The sequence below is a fragment of the Pneumocystis jirovecii genome (genome assembly GCF_001477535.1).
Source record: "Pneumocystis jirovecii RU7 chromosome Unknown supercont1.2, whole genome shotgun sequence".
Lineage (NCBI taxonomy): Eukaryota > Fungi > Ascomycota > Pneumocystomycetes > Pneumocystales > Pneumocystaceae > Pneumocystis > Pneumocystis jirovecii.
Window position 1 is genome coordinate 514,429 of NW_017264776.1, and position 19,552 is coordinate 533,980.

At 29.8% G+C, this 19,552-nt stretch overlaps 7 protein-coding genes across 7 annotated transcripts; 5 read left to right on the plus strand and 2 right to left on the minus strand.

Annotated features, from left to right (window-relative positions):
* Nucleotides 1-119: 119 nt before the first annotated feature.
* On the plus strand, nucleotides 120-7,023 carry T551_00564 (carbamoyl-phosphate synthase, large subunit; the record flags this gene model as incomplete). The annotated part of the gene is made up of 7 exons (XM_018372830.1): nucleotides 120-270; nucleotides 318-1,546; nucleotides 1,591-2,187; nucleotides 2,228-6,338; nucleotides 6,383-6,786; nucleotides 6,830-6,889; nucleotides 6,934-7,023. The coding sequence occupies 7 exons, from the start codon at nucleotides 120-122 to the stop codon at nucleotides 7,021-7,023; spliced, it is 6,642 nt and encodes a 2,213-aa protein (XP_018231166.1).
* Nucleotides 7,024-7,508: 485 nt separating this feature from the next.
* T551_00565 (uncharacterized protein) lies at nucleotides 7,509-8,677 on the minus strand (the record flags this gene model as incomplete). Its single annotated transcript, XM_018372831.1, has 5 exons — nucleotides 7,509-7,636; nucleotides 7,686-7,980; nucleotides 8,030-8,138; nucleotides 8,185-8,289; nucleotides 8,340-8,677. 5 exons carry the CDS (start codon nucleotides 8,675-8,677, stop codon nucleotides 7,509-7,511), a joined length of 975 nt encoding a protein of 324 aa, XP_018231167.1.
* Nucleotides 8,678-8,775: 98 nt separating this feature from the next.
* T551_00566 (cleavage polyadenylation factor subunit FIP1) lies at nucleotides 8,776-10,310 on the plus strand (the record flags this gene model as incomplete). The annotated part of the gene is made up of 9 exons (XM_018372832.1): nucleotides 8,776-8,848; nucleotides 8,895-8,905; nucleotides 8,974-9,063; nucleotides 9,109-9,161; nucleotides 9,211-9,293; nucleotides 9,344-9,460; nucleotides 9,506-10,016; nucleotides 10,069-10,120; nucleotides 10,164-10,310. The coding sequence occupies 9 exons, from the start codon at nucleotides 8,776-8,778 to the stop codon at nucleotides 10,308-10,310; spliced, it is 1,137 nt and encodes a 378-aa protein (XP_018231168.1).
* A 753-nt stretch (nucleotides 10,311-11,063) lies between these two features.
* Nucleotides 11,064-13,625, plus strand: T551_00567 (uncharacterized protein; the record flags this gene model as incomplete). Its single annotated transcript, XM_018372833.1, has 11 exons — nucleotides 11,064-11,107; nucleotides 11,171-12,146; nucleotides 12,193-12,311; nucleotides 12,359-12,392; nucleotides 12,438-12,524; nucleotides 12,571-12,664; nucleotides 12,714-12,828; nucleotides 12,873-12,936; nucleotides 12,979-13,138; nucleotides 13,184-13,468; nucleotides 13,513-13,625. 11 exons carry the CDS (start codon nucleotides 11,064-11,066, stop codon nucleotides 13,623-13,625), a joined length of 2,091 nt encoding a protein of 696 aa, XP_018231169.1.
* A 142-nt stretch (nucleotides 13,626-13,767) lies between these two features.
* On the minus strand, nucleotides 13,768-15,777 carry T551_00568 (uncharacterized protein; the record flags this gene model as incomplete). Its single annotated transcript, XM_018372834.1, has 11 exons — nucleotides 13,768-13,851; nucleotides 13,904-13,958; nucleotides 14,013-14,223; nucleotides 14,265-14,461; nucleotides 14,504-14,637; nucleotides 14,689-14,748; nucleotides 14,792-14,929; nucleotides 14,970-15,139; nucleotides 15,188-15,377; nucleotides 15,424-15,587; nucleotides 15,636-15,777. 11 exons carry the CDS (start codon nucleotides 15,775-15,777, stop codon nucleotides 13,768-13,770), a joined length of 1,545 nt encoding a protein of 514 aa, XP_018231170.1.
* A 114-nt stretch (nucleotides 15,778-15,891) lies between these two features.
* T551_00569 (ribosomal protein L11) lies at nucleotides 15,892-16,512 on the plus strand (the record flags this gene model as incomplete). Its single annotated transcript, XM_018372835.1, has 5 exons — nucleotides 15,892-15,990; nucleotides 16,036-16,132; nucleotides 16,183-16,337; nucleotides 16,380-16,425; nucleotides 16,469-16,512. 5 exons carry the CDS (start codon nucleotides 15,892-15,894, stop codon nucleotides 16,510-16,512), a joined length of 441 nt encoding a protein of 146 aa, XP_018231171.1.
* A 1,257-nt stretch (nucleotides 16,513-17,769) lies between these two features.
* On the plus strand, nucleotides 17,770-19,510 carry T551_00570 (uncharacterized protein; the record flags this gene model as incomplete). Its single annotated transcript, XM_018372836.1, has 4 exons — nucleotides 17,770-17,895; nucleotides 17,942-18,727; nucleotides 18,771-19,018; nucleotides 19,063-19,510. The coding sequence occupies 4 exons, from the start codon at nucleotides 17,770-17,772 to the stop codon at nucleotides 19,508-19,510; spliced, it is 1,608 nt and encodes a 535-aa protein (XP_018231172.1).
* Between the last annotated feature and the right edge of the window lie 42 nt (nucleotides 19,511-19,552).

A 19,552-nucleotide genomic window follows, 5' to 3' on the forward strand; every position in this document is an offset into this window, starting at 1 on the left:
GTTATTGATTAGGTTTTTTATAGTGAACTATATCTAAAAAAGTTTATGTTTATGTTTTTTACTAAAAAGAAAGACATTTAGGCAATTTTTATTGAATTTTTTAAAGTTTGAATAAAAAAATGTTTATAAAATCTTCATCTTCAGAGACACCAGCTTTGATTAATAATAATGCAAAAAAAGTTATATTAGAGCTTGATGATGGTACTTTATATCAAGGATATTCTTTTGGGGCTGAAAAATCTGTTTCTGGAGAATTGGTTTTTCAAACAGGTATTAAAATAAATATAAACTGTATAATCGTTTTGTAATTGGTTTAGGGATGGTTGGGTATACTGAGTCTATTACAGATCCCTCATATCAAGGCCAAATTCTTGTTCTTACTTTCCCTCTTGTGGGTAATTATGGAGTACCTTCTCGAAAAAAGATGGATCCTCTATTTTCAGATATTCCTCTTTATTTTGAATCTAGAAAGATTCATGTTTCCGCTTTAGTAGTTGCAAGTTACTCGCGTTCATATTCTCATTATCTTTCTGAAAGTACTCTTGGTGATTGGCTATATGAACAAGGTGTTCCTGCAATTTATGGAATAGATACTCGAGCTCTTACGAAAAAAATACGAACCAAGGGTTCTATGCTTGGAAGATTATTACAAATGAAGAAGGATTGTGTTTTAGGGGATTTTTCTGATGATGATATTCTTTGGAGAGATAAATTCGAAAATATTGAATGGGTAAATCCAAATCTTAGGAATCTTGTTCAAGAAGTTTCGACTCCTACTGTCCGTATATATAAACCATCGTCAGAATGTTCACAAAAATTGCTTTCTGATGAGCAACTTCGAGTATTATGTGTCGATGTTGGAATGAAAGCAAGTCAAATTCTTTGTTTTTTAAAACGTGGTGTAGAACTTAAAGTTGTTCCATGGGATTATGATTTCTCTGTGGAAAAAGATTATCATGGTTTGTTTGTTTCTAATGGTCCAGGAGATCCTTCTATTTTAACGGTAGTTATTGAGCGTTTGAAAAAATGTATAGATGCTAAAATGACTCCAATTTTTGGGATTTGCTTAGGTCATCAACTTCTTTCAAGAGCAGCTGGTGCTGAAACTGTAAAAATGAAATTTGGAAACCGTGGACAAAATATTCCGTGTACGAATATGATAAACGGTCGCTGTTATATTACTTCGCAAAACCATGGGTATGCAGTAGATGCATCAACTTTGCCACAGGATTGGAAAGAACTTTACGTTAATATTAATGATGGGTCTAATGAGGGTATTTATCATGCAACTTTGCCTTTTTTTTCTTTACAGTTTCATCCTGAGTCATCGCCTGGTCCTAGAGATACAGAGTTTATGTTTGATGTATTTATTGATGTTATTAAGCGTTCTTTTAATGAAAAGCGTCTTGTTTCTTTTGAAATCTCTGAAAATAAGATAAAGGATAATTTATCTAATTTAAAAGATAATATTAAAAAGGTTTTAATACTTGGTAGTGGTGGTTTAAGTATTGGACAAGCTGGAGAATTTGATTATTCTGGTAGTCAGGTTTTAATTGTTTACTTAATTTTGTTTTTAGTAATTACTATTAGGCTATTAAAGCTTTAAAAGAAGAAGGTATATATACTGTTCTAATTAATCCGAATATCGCGACTGTGCAGACGTCAAAAGGACTTGCTGATAAAGTTTATTTTCTTCCTGTTAATCCCGAATTTGTATTAAAAGTAATAAAATATGAAATTCCTGATGCAATTTATTTAACATTTGGGGGACAAACTGCACTTAATGTAGGAGTACGGCTTAAAGATGAATTTGAAAAGTTAGGAGTTCGAGTTCTTGGGACTCCTATTGATACTATTATTACTACTGAAGATCGTCAGTTATTTGCTAAAAGTATGAAAGAAATTAATGAAAAATGTGCTGTATCTGCATCTGCTTCAAATATTCAAGACGCTATGAAAGTCGGAAGTGATATTGGATATCCTGTTATTGTTCGGGCTGCATATGCTTTAGGTGGTCTTGGATCGGGTTTTGCTGATAATGCTGAACAGTTATATGCATTATGTAATAAAGCGTTTGCTGTTAGTCCGCAAGTTTTAATTGAGAAAAGCATGAAAGGTTGGAAGGAGATTGAGTATGAGGTTGTCCGTGATTGTAAAGATAATTGTATTACAGTTTGTAATATGGAGGTAAAATAGATTTTGTAAAATGATAATTATTTAATTTTAGAATTTTGACCCACTAGGAATACATACAGGAGATTCTGTTGTAGTTGCACCGTCTCAGACACTTTCTAATGAAGATTATAATATGTTACGGACCACCGCTATAAATGTTGTCCGGCATCTTGGTGTTATTGGTGAATGTAATATTCAATACGCATTAAATCCTTTTCTAAAAGAATATTATATTATTGAAGTTAATGCTAGACTGTCTAGATCTTCTGCACTTGCTTCTAAAGCTACTGGATTTCCTCTTGCATTTATAGCAGCTAAGCTTGGTCTTGGAATTACTCTTGATGAGCTTAAAAATGCTGTTACAAAAGAGACATCTACATGTTTTGAGCCAAGCTTAGATTATATTGTGGTTAAAATACCGCGTTGGGATCTTAAGAAATTTACTCGTGTGAACACTCAACTTAATTCTTCTATGAAATCTGTTGGTGAAGTTATGAGCATTGGTCGTACTTTTGAAGAGACTATTCAAAAAGCAATTAGAGCTATTGATTATAACAATCTTGGTTTTAATGAAACTGATGCTCTTATGTCTCTAGATATGGAATTGCAGACTCCATCTGATCAACGAATGTTTGCTATTGCGAATGCAATGTATGCTGGTTATTCTGTAAATAGAATATGGGAATTAACGAAAATCGATAAGTGGTTTTTAGATAGACTTATGGGATTGATAAATTTAGAAAAAAAAATTCGTGAATATACTCTACATAATATACCTGTAGAACTTATTTTTCATGCAAAACGATTTGGTTATTCTGATCGTCAGCTTGCAAAATTTCTAGGGTCGAATGAATTATCTGTACGTAAAAAAAGAATTGATTGTGGTATTACTCCATTTGTTAAACAAATTGATACTGTTGCTGCTGAATTTCCTGCTTATACTAATTACCTTTATATGACCTATAATGCATGTGAGCATGATATATCTTTTGAAGATCATGGTGTAATGGTTCTTGGCTCTGGTGTATATAGAATTGGATCTTCAGTAGAATTCGATTGGTGTGCTGTTTGTGCTATAAGAACGGTTCGTGAACGAGGAATAAAAACTATTATGGTTAACTATAACCCCGAAACTGTTAGCACTGATTATGATGAAGCTGATCGATTGTATTTTGAAAATATTAGTCTTGAAAGAGTTCTTGATATTTATGATATTGAAAATTCTAGTGGTATTATAGTTTCTATGGGCGGTCAGATTCCTAATAATATTGCTCTTTCACTACATAGACTTAATGTTAAAATACTGGGAACATCTCCAGAGATGATTGATTCTGCAGAGAATCGATATAAATTTTCTCGAATGCTAGATAGAATTGGAATAGATCAACCTCTGTGGAAAGAGCTTACAAGTATCGATGAAGCATCTGATTTTTGTGAGTCTGTTACTTATCCTGTCCTTGTTAGGCCATCTTATGTATTATCTGGTGCTGCTATGAATACAGTTTATTCAAAGGATGATTTAGCGAATTATCTTAAACAGGCAGTAGATGTTTCAAAAGAGCATCCTGTGGTTATAACAAAATATATAGAGGGTGCGAAAGAAATAGAGCTAGATGCTGTTGCAAAAGATGGCAAAATGGTTATTCATTTTATTACAGAGCATGTTGAAAATGCTGGTGTTCATTCTGGTGATGCTACTTTAATTTTGCCTCCACAAGATTTAGATCCTGAAACTGTATATCGGATTGAGCAGGCCGCTATTCAAATTGCAAATGCGTTAAATGTAACTGGTCCTTTCAATATTCAATTTATTGCTAAAGATAATGAAATAAAAGTTATCGAGTGTAACGTTCGTGTAGCAAGGTCATGGCCTTTTGTATCGAAAGTTTCTGGTGTTGATTTAGTTCAAATAGCTACAGATGTAATTTTGGGATTTTCATATAGTTCTTATCCCGCTATAAATATACCTCACAATTATGTCGGTGTAAAAGTTCCTCAATTTAGTTTCAGTAGGCTTTCTGGAGCAGATCCTGTTTTAGGAGTAGAAATGGCATCCACTGGAGAAGTTGCATCTTTTGGAAAAGATAAGTATGAGGCTTACCTTAAGGCTCTTGTTTCTACAGGAATACAACTTCCGAAAAAGAATATTTTATTGTCTATTGGGAGTTTTAAAGAAAAGACAGAAATGTTGGAATCTGTAATTAAATTGCATAAACTAGGTTATACGCTTTTTGCGACTGCTGGAACTGCTGATTTTATTCATGAGCATGGAATTCCTGTAAAGTATCTGGAAGCATTACCGGAAGATCAAAAGGGTCAGAAATCAGAATATTCGTTAACTCAACATCTTTCGAAGAATTTGATTGATATGTATATTAATTTGCCTTCAAATAATCGTTTTAGGCGCCCTGCGAATTACACTAGTATTGGATATAGGACTCGAAGAATGGCTGTTGATTATTCCATTCCACTTATAACCAATGTTAAATGTGCAAAACTTATGATAGAAGCGTTATCAAGGATTTCATCAATGGATATTTCTCCTGTAGACTTTCAAACTAGTTATAAGTCTATAACTTTACCTGGTTTTATAGATATTTCGGCTTTTGTTCCACAGATATCAGAAATCAATTTTTTTGACTTTGATGATGTTTCAAAACGATATATTTCATCTGGCTTTACAACAATATGTTTGATTCCTATTGGATTAAATGATTGGGTAATGAATGCGAAGTTGATGCCAATAAAAGCTTTTGATTCTAAAAAATCTGCGCATTGTGACTTTGCTCTCTTAGTAGTGGCTACTTCTGATAATTTGAGTTATTTGGATCAAATATCTGCAAATGTAAAATCTGTATTTATTCCATCAAATTTTTTATCTGAAAATATCGGTAAATTGACTCTCCTTATTTCTCATTTTAGTTCTTGGCCTAATATTAAAATCATTGTCACTGATGCTAAAGGGACATATTTGGCGTCTGTTTTACTTTTAGCTAATTTATATAATATAGCTATTCATATTTCCAATGTGACTACTAGAGATGATATATTATTGATATCTTTAAGCAAAAAAAAAGGTCTTAAAGTCTCATGTGATGTTTCTATTTATGCTTTATTTCTTTCTCAGTCTGATATTAGTGAATCTAAAATTTTGCCTACTGATTTGGATCAGAAATCATTATGGGAACATATGGAAATAATTGATTGCTTTTCAGTTGGAAGTTTGCCTTATCAGATTGCATATGAACTTAATCAAATAGATTTTAGTTATGTTAGAATCTCGGATACTCTTCCTTTATTATTTACTGCAATGACTGATAAAAGGCTTACATTGGATGATATATTGTTAAGATTATATTATAATCCAAAGTCTATTTTTGGTATTCCAGAACAAGCAAATACTTTTCTGGAGGTTGAAATTGATAGAAGCTATACTTTAAATTCTTCTGATGGATGGTCTCCTTTTATTGGTAGAAAGATGATAGGATCGATACATCGTGTAGTTTTTAATGGTCAAACATCATATCTTGATGGGAAATTTTTTCCCAATTATCAAGGAAAAGATATATCTTTAATATTGAGTAGTTCAGCTTTGTCTTCAGCAGATATTCCTATAGTTTATACAAAAAAAGATGTAAGTCTAAGGCCACTTGTTTCTTCCCCTGGACCTTTAAATGACTTAACTTCACCATTAGCTGGTTCTGAACAGTTTAGAAAAAAATATGAGTCTTTTGGTTCTTGTATTTCAGATACAGGTGCTTTATTTTCTTTGATTAAAAATACAAATTTTTTTCGGAAGAATATTGTTTCTGTTCAGCAATTTAGTCGCAGAGACTTACATTTGTTGTTTGCTATTGCTCATGAAATGAGAATTGCTGTAGAACGTCAGGGTATATTGGATATATTAGCATCAAAAGTTCTTTGTATGATATTTTTTGAACCATCAACACGAACATCAACTTCATTCGATGCTGCTATGCAACGACTGGGAGGCCGTGTTGTTTCTGTTACTGTTAGTTCATCGAGTGTAAAAAAGGGTGAATCTTTGGCAGATACTATTAGAACTTTAGGGTGTTATGGAGATGCTATAGTTATAAGACATCCCTCTGAAGATAGTGCAAGTATAGCTGCTAAGTATTCTCCTGTTCCAATTATTAATGGAGGTAAGTATTAATAAATGGTTTGAAATAATATTTATTTTCTGAAGGTAACGGAAGTCTTGAACATCCAACTCAAGCCTTTTTAGATTTATATACTATTCGTGAAGAGTTTGGAACTGTTAATGGTTTGAGCGTAACATTTGTTGGTGATCTTAAATATGGTAGAACAGTTCATTCTTTGATTAAATTGCTGCGCTTTTATCAAGTTGAAGTTAACTTGGTTTCGCCTCGTGAATTAACATTGCCAGAAGATATTAAAGAATTTATATTAAATCAAGGTCAAGTTATTAATGAATATTATACTTTAAATGGTGATGTTATTGCTTCAACAGATGTATTATATTGTACAAGAGTTCAGGGTGAACGATTTTCAGATTTAGAAGAATATGAAAAACTTAAAAATTCTTTTACAATTGATAATAATATTTTGCTTAAAGCAAAACCTCATATGGTTAGTCAGATATTGTAAAGTATGTATTTTAATTAAGATATAGATTATTATGCATCCGTTCCCTAGAAATAATGAAATTTCTGAAGAAGTTGATTTTGATCAGGTATTGTATATATTTTTATATTGAAAATACTGATTACGATTTAGAGAGCTGCATATTTTCGAGAAATGAAATATGGCATGTTTATTCGTATGGCACTTTTAGTAGCGGTTTTAGGAACTAGTGAAAGAGTATAGTTTTTAAGATAATAGAAGTGTAGAAAATGATTATACTTAAAATTGATTAAAATGGCGAATTTGGTCTTATTCTGAATATAAAAATTATATTATATATATATTTATTTAACAGATAATTGCAATATACATTATGATTGTTGATTAAATATTAACATTTTATTCAATGTTTTATGAAAACTATATCAATATGATTGATAGATATTAATAATTAGATATAAAGGTTTGTATTTAAAAAAAAAAAGTATTTATAAATTGAAAAAGTATTTACATTTTTGTATTTTTAGATTGTGTTTCTTGTAATGTTATTTTTGTTTTTTTTTAAATTGCATAATTAGGTTCTATTTTGAAAAACTTTTTAAAGATTAGTAAATAAACTGTTAGTAATGACAAAAATATAAAATATGATTTTAGAAAGATAATAATTGTGTGAATATAAATCGAAATAATATCTTACAATATATATACATATAAATTTAAGAACTCGTTTATCGACTAATGATATTTGTAACTAGGTTTTGTGTTCCAAGTTGTTTAATTTTATCATGAACTTCTGCAGCATTATTGCTTAGTGCAAGGAAAAAATCATATTCTGCTTTAAGTGTGTTTAATAATGCTATGATTAGATTATGAATAAATGAATAAAAGTTTTTTAAATGAAATACCTTCTGGGTTTCCTTTTTCCTCACTATGATCCTTTTCAAGATATCCCAAATTTTTTCCAATATCATCTATAGTTTTTGCATAATTGTTTATTTTTTTTTCAATTTCATTCGATGTATCTTCAAAATATGCCAATATTGAATCTTTTGTATGAGAAGAATCTATATATGGCATAGGTGTTGAGTCAACTGCATTTTTTGATAGTTTTGCACTGTTATAGTCTTTTTCTACTGTTGTTTTGAGCGACATAAGCTGGCTTATATCTGATGTTAAAGCAGTTGCTGCTTGATCCAATCTCTAATACATATATTAAAGCGTTTACACATAAAATGATGCTTAATAAAACCTTTGACACTTCTTCTACATCCCTAGGCACAGAATCGATAAGTTCGTTAATATATGATGTTCGTGATAGAAGATGATCTGAGATTTGTGTTTGTGTGGTAATATATTGACTATAAATATTTTAGATTTTTGCAGATAAAAAAACACAAAATCCACTTCATTTCATCTAAAAATGCTTTTCCTTCCTTTGGAAAGTCTGAATAACGAGATGTACGTGAAATCGTTTGGGGAGATTGTAATATAGTATTTGTCTGAGAAAGACTATTTTTAGAGATTAAAAACATATTTTTCTGCTAAAATTAATTCCATACGATCCACTATTCGCCTTTTGTGTTTGAGCAAGACCTGTTGAACCAACAATAGGTGCTGTTTTTTGAAATGTATTTCCAAACAAAAAACTCGTTGATGGTTGAGCTTGAGAGTTTAAACTGTTTATTCCTGCTGTTTGTATATTGTCTGAAGGTGCTTTATTCCCAAAAAATGAAAAACTTGGGGGCTTATTAGTCTGTTGTTGCAATTGAGTCTCAAATGAAAATGTAGGTTGTGATCCCGTTGTTACACTTGTTTGCACGGGCTGATTAAAGGAAAATGTCTGCTGATTCGTGCTGCTTGTATTTGATGCTCCAAATGTCTTAGATGTTCCAAACATTTTGCTTTAACTTGAGATTTTGTTTTTTAAAAAAAATCTGATGTTGTCTTATAATTATTTGACGTTTTGTTCAACGTCAAAATTTTTTGGAAAAAAAAATGTCTGATGATGAGGAAGACCGTTACTTGTATGGCAAAGAAGAGACTCCAAAAACCGTTTTCTCTAGTGAAGGTTCCTATATATTTCTTTTTTTCGTTTAAGAACTAACATTTTTGAGCAGGTAGGGATGTTTGTTTAAAGATAAATAAAAACTGAGCTTAATTGCTAATGAAGTGCTCAAAAATGATAATAATAAGACTCCAGATCTTGGGAAGGACCAGGAGATGCAAGATGTATCGAAAGATGTAGCAGATGAGAGTGAAGAAGATGAATATGAGAGCGATTCTGTAAATTTTATTGTATGCTTGAAATGTTGCTTGATATAGTGCTAGGACATTGAGTTTGTGATAGAAACAAAGCCTGGACAGAGGGCAGAGCCACTTAGGTATTTAACACTGTTTTTTAGGTTGAAAAGATGCTCATATGTATTTTAGTCGTCCAGCTCCGTATAGTGGTGTTAGAGTTTCTGCACCAATAAAAGGTGCAGACAAAGTACATTTGTCTACACAGAAGACTGGTATGATTCTTTTATGCAGAAATTGTCTTTGTTGAAAAAGATGTTTTTAGAGCCATCGGCACCAAAGCCTTCGGGGGTGGATGTGTATCATGTTGCAGAATGGAATGGTAAATCATTGTTTCAGTTGGATATGGATTCTATAGAAGATAAGCCATGGAATAAGCCTGGTATTTTGTAATAGAATTTTTTGTGTTTGTTTATGGATTATTTAGGAGCCGATATTACAGATTACTTTAATTATGGATTTGATGAATTTACTTGGATGGCGTATTGTGCAAAACAGATAGGGATTCGTGAAGAGTTTGCTCCCCAGAAATTTATGCAAATGATGGGGCAGATGTCTGGAGCAGATATTATGTCAATGGCTCCCAACATGCAAGTTATGATGGCAGCAGGTGGGTTTCCAGGGATGCAAGGTATCTCAGGAATGCACCCTGATATGATGCCTATGATGGGAATGGGGATGTCTGATATGAGTGGTTTTGTTATGAATATGGGTCAAATGGGTCAGATGGGATTTCAACAATTTCCTCCGGGGTTGAATACGATGATGTCAGATTCTCAGTCAGGACAGTCCGTTCAAGGAAAACAAATGCCATACATGCATACTCCGTACAATATGCAATCTTATGGAGGATATAATCAAATGCAGTCTCAATATAATCTACAAATGCAAGGATCTAAACCAACTCCTTCTGGACCAAAGGCACATAATGTTGATGGGTATGTATTTGTTTGTTTTACTCTATATCCTTACGTTTGTTTTAATATTTAGTGTTAAAGCTTTATCAAATGAGCGAACTGCATCTCCTGGGAATCATAAACAGGTATTTATAGATTGATGCTTTTGTAATTTTTGATTATCTTTAGGAACTTGTTTCTGGGTCATCAAAAGACTCACATGAAACTACTGAGCATATTTCTAGCAATTCTCAAAGCCGAAGCTCTGGAAGGTCTAGTGTACAACATCGAAGTAAATCATCATCTAGTAGTGGAAAATCCCGTTCGAATCATTAATTATGTTTTGTATTAAACTTCAATAATTACGTTTTAATCGTATTTGACATTGTTGTTTTTTCTTGTATTAATTCTTTTTCGAATGAATCATGCTTGGATTGATTTTACTGAGTCTGTCTTTATCAAAAGTAAAATTTTATAAATTTATATATTCAGTTTAAAATATTTAAAATACGTAACTTACTATATTTTAGTACATGATTTTGTTTTGGTGTTGATTAATCATTTTCTTGTAGTAATATTTTTCTTGTCTTAAACATTAAATGGATTTTCTTTTTGTGAATATTTTCTTAATATTTTGTTCAAGATTGTTTAAAAGATAATAACGTTGTCTTTGAATGTCATATCTTTAGGCTGTATCTTTAACTTGGCATTTGTATTAGACACTATAGATGGTGTACTGCTTTTTTAACGATTGCTGTAAGGTTATACTAAGAAATGGTGCTATTATTATTATTATTTTAAGATATTGATTTTATATCTAACTATAATTTAATTATATTTGAGTTTTTTTTTTTTTTATTTTTTGAAATATTTATTTTAGTCATAGTTAAATAGTAGTTTTTAGAATAGTTTATTCGAATATATGTTTTTTTTATTTTGATGATTTTTTTTGAACTTTAATTAGGTTTAATTTGATATTTGTATAAGCTTATCGATCATTTTAAAAAAAGTATAATACTTTAATTTAGGTTTTTGATGGATAAATAATTGATTATTCAGCCTATTTTATGAATGCAATTTTGATTGAGAATGTCTTTTATGTCTTTATTATTACTATTATATGAATTATGGCGGTTTTATCGTATATTTATTGTTTTCATTTTGATTTTGGTTTATACTTTATATATTTTTATTAGCTATTTTCCACAAACATTTTTAAGAACTAAGAAATTACAATTTAAGTCTAATATTTTAGAGAAAAATGATATTTTGTGTTCAAAAGAAACTAAAAATGATACTGACGATCAAGTTTTAAAATATGAGAAAATAAAGACATTAAAACGATTTATTATATCTCCTGAAAGGCGTAGAAAGATAACTAGTTCTTTGAAATATGAGTCTATGAAGGCTTTTGAGAATAATACCCAGGGAATGACTGATATCGTTATTGACGTTTATGTAACTATATTATATCAAACATTGATGGGATCGACAGAGAAATATGCGAAATTATTATATGATATGATTTTTCCTTACTTTGAGAAGCAAGTGTCTCTTGAAAATATTGATTTTGTTGAAGATCTTGACGATTATTTTGTATCACCAAAGAATTCTCAGTCACATATATTTATTCTTGTTATTCCTTCATATGAAACAGATTCTCCTGTTGATATGCTTATTTCAATGCTGAAAGACACACTTCATGATTTTAGGTTGGGTGCTTTCCCTTTAAGAGATTTAAAGGGATATGCAGTTTTAGGTTTAGGTGATCAAGAAAATTGGCCACAACAAAAATTTTGCTACCAGGCTAAAGAGATAGATCGATATCTTTCGAAATTAGGTGCAAGGAGGATAGTACCTATATGTTGTGGGGATGTTAAAGGCAATATAGTTAATGATATTCAAGTTTGGGCTAATAAAGTTGTAAATGTGATAAAAAATAGGACAATACCAGAATTGATTTCAGACATTTCTGAAGAAAGTGATAATGATGCATTTGAAGATAATCAAGACTCTGTTGTTGATATGGAAGATATAGGAATGTTGATGAAAGTAAAAAAAAATGATTCTGAAGAGCTTACTATTAAAGAAATGGTTGCAAAGGATTCACCAACATATAAAGCATTAGTTAAGCAAGGATATACTATTGTCGGTTCACATTCTGGCGTTAAAGTAATTATTACATAAATTTGGTTATTTTTGGTTTAAAAATAATTAGATTTGTCGATGGACTAAATCTGCTCTTCGAGGAAGAGGATCATGCTATAAGTTTTCTTTTTATGGTATTAAGAGTCATTTATGTATGGAAATCACACCATCTTTGGCATGTGCAAATAAGTATTTTTATGTGTATTTGGTATTTCCTTGTTTTTTAATTAAGATAGATGTGTATTTTGCTGGAGAGGACATACGAATCCTGTATTTTCCCGCTTTTAGAATATTATTTTTTTCTTACGTTAGTAGGTAGGGACGTCTTGGAGATGGAAAACGGATAAACCTGAAGATATTCTTGCCGGCGTAATGGCAGGACATCATGATAAAATTAAACAGGTAGAAATTTTAAAAATATTCTTGCGGTTTTAAAAAACCATTGAAGATGAAAGGAATTCCTGGAATTCAATTACAAAGATTACAAGAAGCTATGCGTATTCGACATTGTGCTCTTAGTCTTGTTGGTGAGCCAATAACATGTATGTTTTTTACTGCAAGTGATATTGATATGTTCTTAATTTTACATAGACCCATATATTAATGAACTTATTAAAATGCTCCACGATAGAAAGATTAGTACATTTTTAGTTACTAATGCTCAGCACCCGGATGCTTTAGAAAATATAGAACAGGTTACTCAGCTGTATGTTTTTTGAATTCTTATTATTCGGATGTTAATCTCTAAAGTTATGTTTCAATAGATGCTAGTACAAAAGATTCATTAAAAAAAATTGATCGCCCTTTATTTAAAGTTGTTGATAAATTATATTTAAATTTTAACTAAATAAAATAGGATTTTTGGGAAAGATTTCTTTCTTGTTTAGAAATTTTGGGTCGAAAACAACTAAGAACTGTTTATCGGCTTACCTTGGTTAAACAGTTTAATACCCAAGAAATAGAGGAATATGCAAATCTTGTGTTCATTGCAAAACCGTGTTTTATTGAAGTTAAAGGTATTTTTTATAATATTTTTCATTGATGTATATTTATTCTTGTAGGTGTGACTTATTGTGGAAATACTGACTCTTCTCCATTAACAATGCAAAATGTTCCTTTCCACGAAGAAGTTGTTAATTTTTCGAAAGCTTTAACACAAAAAATATCAGAAATTGATAATATGCCTGAATATAGGATTGCTACTGAACATGTTCATTCATGCTGTGTATTAATTGCACAAAAGAGGTTTTATATAAATGACAAATGGTATACTCATATAAATTATGACCGTTTTTTTGAATTAGTTGAATCAAAAATGCCGTTTTCTGTTATGGATTATATTTCGGGTAAATACATTTTTATATCATAGAAATATTTTAATATAAAATAGAAACTCCAAGTTGGGCGTATTTCAATTCAGTCCATGGAGGATTTAATCCTGAAGATACTCGTTGGAGAAGAAAAGGTGCTAAACCCATTGATTTGAAAAAAGATATGGAATAATAAAATGTCGTTAAATATTATGATCTTAGACAATTTGAAAGTTTTAATGTTTTTTTTGTTTATATAATTTTTAAAAAGTCGTATGATTATACATTAAATTATATTTTTTCCAGAAATTAGCATATGTATAGGTAGTTTCGAATTAAAACTCCCAGACTTGACTTCGATTCGAAATTCCGTCAAATATATAGGTGTTATTGATTGGGGTGTATTGTTTAACAATAATCTATTTTATGTTATTTGAATTGTAAATATTTTTTTATTTATTCCTTAATTACTTCTTGGGCTGCTATTCCTCCTATAAAAGATATAATATTATTTAGTTCACCACCTCTTGTTTTTATTCTGTAAATTTAGAAGCAAATTAATATATAGTTTTATACTAACAATTCTTTGCATGCTATTATTTGAAAATCTGTTATGTTGCAGTCAAATTTTGAAAGAAATTGTTTTGTTAGTTGAATATATCGATCCGTATCTTCATTTAGGGTAGCTTCTTCTGAACCTACGTATTTTCCAAAAGCACTTCTATATTTATTATAACTTCGAAGAGCAATGTACCATGCTATGAGATCATTTGGTGTTGAAAAAGATGTTTCTAAAAAAAATTAATTTAACTTATATGTTTCACTTATATACTAATTAGTTCTGAATTTGGATATTTATATTCCAGCTCTAATGAACGATAACGTAATAATTTAATATATTTAAATTGTTTACAAAAAAGTTTTATTTTTTCGTTTGATATTTTTGATACTGGTTGATTTATTGACACAAGTATGCTTTGAACATGTTTCCGAACACACTCATAGTCTTTTTTTGCCTTTTGGTGATATCTATATGTATTAATTAATTTAGAAATAAGATATTTTTTATACGTATTTTGTAATTTTATATAAGTTTCTGAATCTGATTTCATATCTGGAAGTATACCAGAAAGAGGTAATAAGCCATTTCCTTCTGATGATATATAGTCAGAAACGGCACGACATAATATCCAAAACTCTGAACTCTGTTGAATAGGTTTCATATTAGATCTTTTATATAATGGATAGGAATTTACTTCAGGAGATATGCAAAGGCATTTATTATCTTTTAATATATATTGAATGTCATCCGGGATCTGATATATTAAACATATATATAAATTATTAATTGGATTTTACTGATGTCGTATATGAGGCTTTCCAAGCCATAGATAGTACTTCCTTAATTCTTTCTTCGTCAAATTCATGCATATATGATCTTATTATTTGCTTAAAGTGCTCTTTTTCTTCATATGTATGAGGAAGTGTTTTAGAGTTCTAAAGATTAAAAAATATTTACTAAATGTTTTTGATTTACCTTTAACTTCCATATACTAATACAATTTAATAAAATTAACACATAAGGTATTTGTATATAAGAATTGTCTTTAATGTTTTTTAACTCAAAATTTGATGCTAGTGCTTTAAGCTCAGGCCACGGACAATCAATTCTCAAATCTTCAAGGTTACCATGATGTGTTTCTATAACTTTTTTATTTAAATGACTATCTTTTATTTAAAAACAAGAAAATATACCAGTGTGCTCCGGCATAGTGATTCTAATGTATCCAATAAACCCTATAGAATATGCAATAATTAAAGGAATTTTAAATTCCCATAAAATCTTCTCTAGTTTTAAAAGGAGCGTATCACTAAGTGTTGATGTGATTACAATATTAAACTGTTTGAAAAAGCCTGGATTATGTTCCAAAATTGATTCCACTGTCTATAAATGGTGAACAACATTTGTCATTCACATATTTTTCATCTACATTGATTAAATATTCGCCTTTAACATCTTCATTTAGCTCTTGTAGAAATTCACACATCTGTTGTGCTTTGGTTTCATTTATACGGTTTGCATCAAGAAAAAATGTTGTTTTTGCATCTTTTTCTGTAACAAAAGCATTATCAACAATCACATATGATCCAATTCCTTATTTATGATATTAAAGCGTTCTAAGAAGCAATTTTTTTAATTTACCTGGTAAAATGAGATTTTTTAATATTTCTGCCCCAATTGCACTTCCTTGAAGTAAACAAACACGAGATTTTTCAAGCAACAACTGTCCATGTGTTCCCCAAATACGTATTTGCCTGTCATATTTATTTTCTTCTGAATTCATTGTTAATCTAGGTGATTTTGTTAATATGTTTTTTATGATGTTAATATTTTATTTCGTAAGCTTTTTAACGACGTTAAAAAATACAAGTGTTTGTAACGGATATATAAAGAATTGATGAGTCGTTCTTCTACAAAAAATATTCTTTTGAAGCTTATTGTTCCTTCTGGATCAGCAACTCCTCAGCCACCTGTTGGTCCAGCGCTGGGTGCACGTGTTTGTATTCTTTTTTTTTGTTGAAACTTTGATGATTGTTTTTAGGGCGTAAAATCAATTGATTTTTGTAAGAAATTTAATGAGTTGACGGCTAATCTTATCCCTGGTGTTCCTATTCCAGTAGTTATTTCAATTCGTCCTGGTATGGTGCTTTTGATGGATTTATTTTGAGAAGATTAATAGTATTTTAAGATCGAAGCTTTACATTTGAAATAAAGTCTCCACCAACAAGCTGGTTGCTTTTTAAGGCAGCTAAAGTTGATAAAGGATCATCTACTCCTGGTAAAGCAGTTGTTGGTACTCTCTCTTTGAAACATATTTATGAGATTGCAAAAATTAAACATAAAGTATTTCAGAATTGTTATTTTTAGTTCTCTAATGTTTATTAGGATGAAAATATTCAAGGGATTCCTCTTGAAAGTGTTTGTAGGAGTGGTAGGTTTTTTTTTTGTTTTGCTTCATATAATGATGAAACAAGTTATTGCAAGTGCAAAAAGTGTTGGTATTAAGGTTGTTCCGTGAAACGACTTATTTTTTAAGATATATATGATTTATGTTTTATTTAAAATTGGAACCAGTTAACATTTAATCTTAAATGATTCTTTATTTTGTAATTCAATGGTATTTTTTATTTATAGCAGTTTTGTTTGTATAGGGGTTTGTTGTTGTCAAAAGATTTAAAGAAATTGTTTTTTGGTTTTCTTAGGACTTGTTTTTTTGATTTTAGATTAGAATTATCTATAAATGTTTACTGGTAAATTAATTATCTTGAGAATGACTTAGAATGGTTTTAAAAAGCTTTAGTATATTGAGATGTTTTTTCATGGTATGAATATTTTGTTTTATGAGCTAATTGTATTTTTTATTCTGATATTTTTAAAGATTTAGCGTATTTATATTAATTATTTTCTACTAATAGGTTTTAATTGAGTTGACAATATCTCTTGGGGTTTTCTGATTATTATTTCTAATTATTACTAATTTTATGTCAAATGGAAGTAATCTCAAAAACATGATTTTGATGTATTTCTTATTCATAATTAAATGATTTTCGAAATGTTTTTAAATTTTATTTACTGAAAATAATAGTTTATAATAATGTTAAGTAATTTTTTATGATTCTACTTTTTATGTTTAATCTTCTTTATATATTTATATTTTTTGATTTCATACTTTATTTTAAAAATTTGGTTTATTTTTTATAGCAATAATGTTTTAGGATATTTTTATATTTTTTGATGAAATTTTTTTTAAAGTCTTAAAATATTGATTTCTAAAATATTTAATGTTTTATTTTTTCTTTAAATTTCGATTTGTTTAAATTATTTATGCTACTGTTAAACTGATTATTTTATATTGCTTTTAAATTAATGAATATTTTTATATTAAATTTTCTATATTAATCTCTTGTTTTTTATTATTTTTGAACTTTTTTTAATTTATATATTTTTTTATTATTTTGAATTTTAAAGTTTGTTTTGTCTCTATTAATTTCTGTAAATTATTTTTATATTCTATTTACTCTATGATTTATCAAAATAGATAAAGTATAATTACTAAGTGTATATTTTTAGGTTTCTTGGTCTATCGTTTTTCAACGTAAAAAATACAAAAAAAACTAAAATATCTTAACTTATGAGAGAGACTTTGTTAATATTTATGTTTGATTTCATTTTTTTAGATTTTTTCATAGGTATGTTTTTTTTCAATTGTTAAAAACTGCTAAATATGATTGTTTTTTCAGAATTATAATAATATATTTATGTAAATACTTTAAATATGAGAAAACAAGTAGAATATCCACAAAAAAATTGTTCTACGGAGAAAGATACAGATAATGTGTCTTTTTTGGCAGATAAGATGGATGCTTGTAGGCTTGGGTCGTTTTCTGTTCCTTCAAGCAGAGTTGATATAAATGTTTTTAAGTGATATTTTCCTTATAAAGATTTAGGTTCCATCGCCTAAGTTTTTTCTGGATGGATCTTCCCAATATTCTTCAGGTTTTACAAGCGTTTCTCGTATTCCTACTGTAGGAGAGAGTTTAAAAGCGCCTTTGTCTATAGTTCAGAGTCATCCAGATATACATTTGTCCAAAGCGGTTTTTTCAAATGGTGAACGAACAGGACGTCGTATTTATGGTTTTGGTCATTATTTTAAAAGGTCAAAGAACTTAGCAGGTATTTCTTCGTTTTTTTTTAAACGGTCATCATCAGCACATGCAAATCATTCATTATCTAATGTCTCAACAAAAAGTCTTTCAAAAGACGAGGAAGAAGGGAAAATATGTAATGAGAAAGCATCTTATACTTCGCATAGTTTGTTGGATTTGAAGCATTTTTTTAAATTTCATCATCATGATCGTTCACATGCAAATTCATCAGATTCTCTTCATCAGAAAAAGTGTTCGTTGCTTAGGCTGAAGTCTCGGAAGCTTGAAAATTCTTTCAAAGATGGTTATGCTGCTCTTTCTCATAAATACGAGAAATATGGGAAACCTATTGGTTCGGGAACTGGTGGTTCAGTTCGGCTTTTGACTGCTTGTGATGGAACAGTCTATGCTGTTAAAGAGTTTCGTCAGCGTGCACCCTATGAAACAGGTAGGGAATATAGAAAGAAGGTTTCTGCAGAATTTTGTGTTGGTGCTGCATTACATCACCCAAATATAATTCGAACTTTGGATTTTGTGGCAGATGGGTCAAAATATTATGAGATTATGGAGTATGTTCCATATGATATGGTATTATGTGAGAACTTTTTGGGTAAAATTTGATTTTGTATAGTTTTCTATTGTGATGTCGGGTAAAATGTCGCGTGAAGAAATATATTGCTGCACTAAACAAATATTACAAGCAGTAGATTATATACATAGCTTGGGGCTTGCTCATAGGGATTTAAAACTTGATAATTTAATGATGAGTGAGAATGGGATTGTGAAGTTAATTGATTTTGGGAGTGCTACTGTATTCCGATATCCTTCTGAAAATTTTGTTAAAGCATCTGGTATTGTTGGTTCTGATCCTTATTTAGCGTATGTTTTTATCTTTGGATATTTATTTATATTTATTTTTTTAGACCTGAAGTGTGTACTGAAGAATATTATAATCCTCAGCCTGTGGATATATGGTCAGTTGCGATTATATTTTGTTGCATGATTTTATGTCGATTTCCGTGGAAAGTGCCGCGTATGTCTGATAGTTCATTTAGAGAATTCGCTATGGGAAGAGTAGAGAGTGAAAATAATGAACTTGATTATCTTATGTCTGCTCCTACTGTTATGTTAGGTGAACCTTCTTTGTCTAATGTTCGTGGTTCTTGGCGTCTTTTAAGATTACTTCCTCGAGAAACACGTTCTACTATTCAAGGAATGTTAGAAATTGATTCAAAATATCGTTGGACTATGGAACAAATTACACAGCAATCATGGATTAAACATATAGAAATGTGCCATGTAGATAGTAATGGTGGTATTATAAAAGCAAAAAACCATATTCATACTTTGGTATTAGAAAAAGTGAATTGATGTTTTTAAAAAATTATCTTTAAAAAATAGAAAAAAAGCACT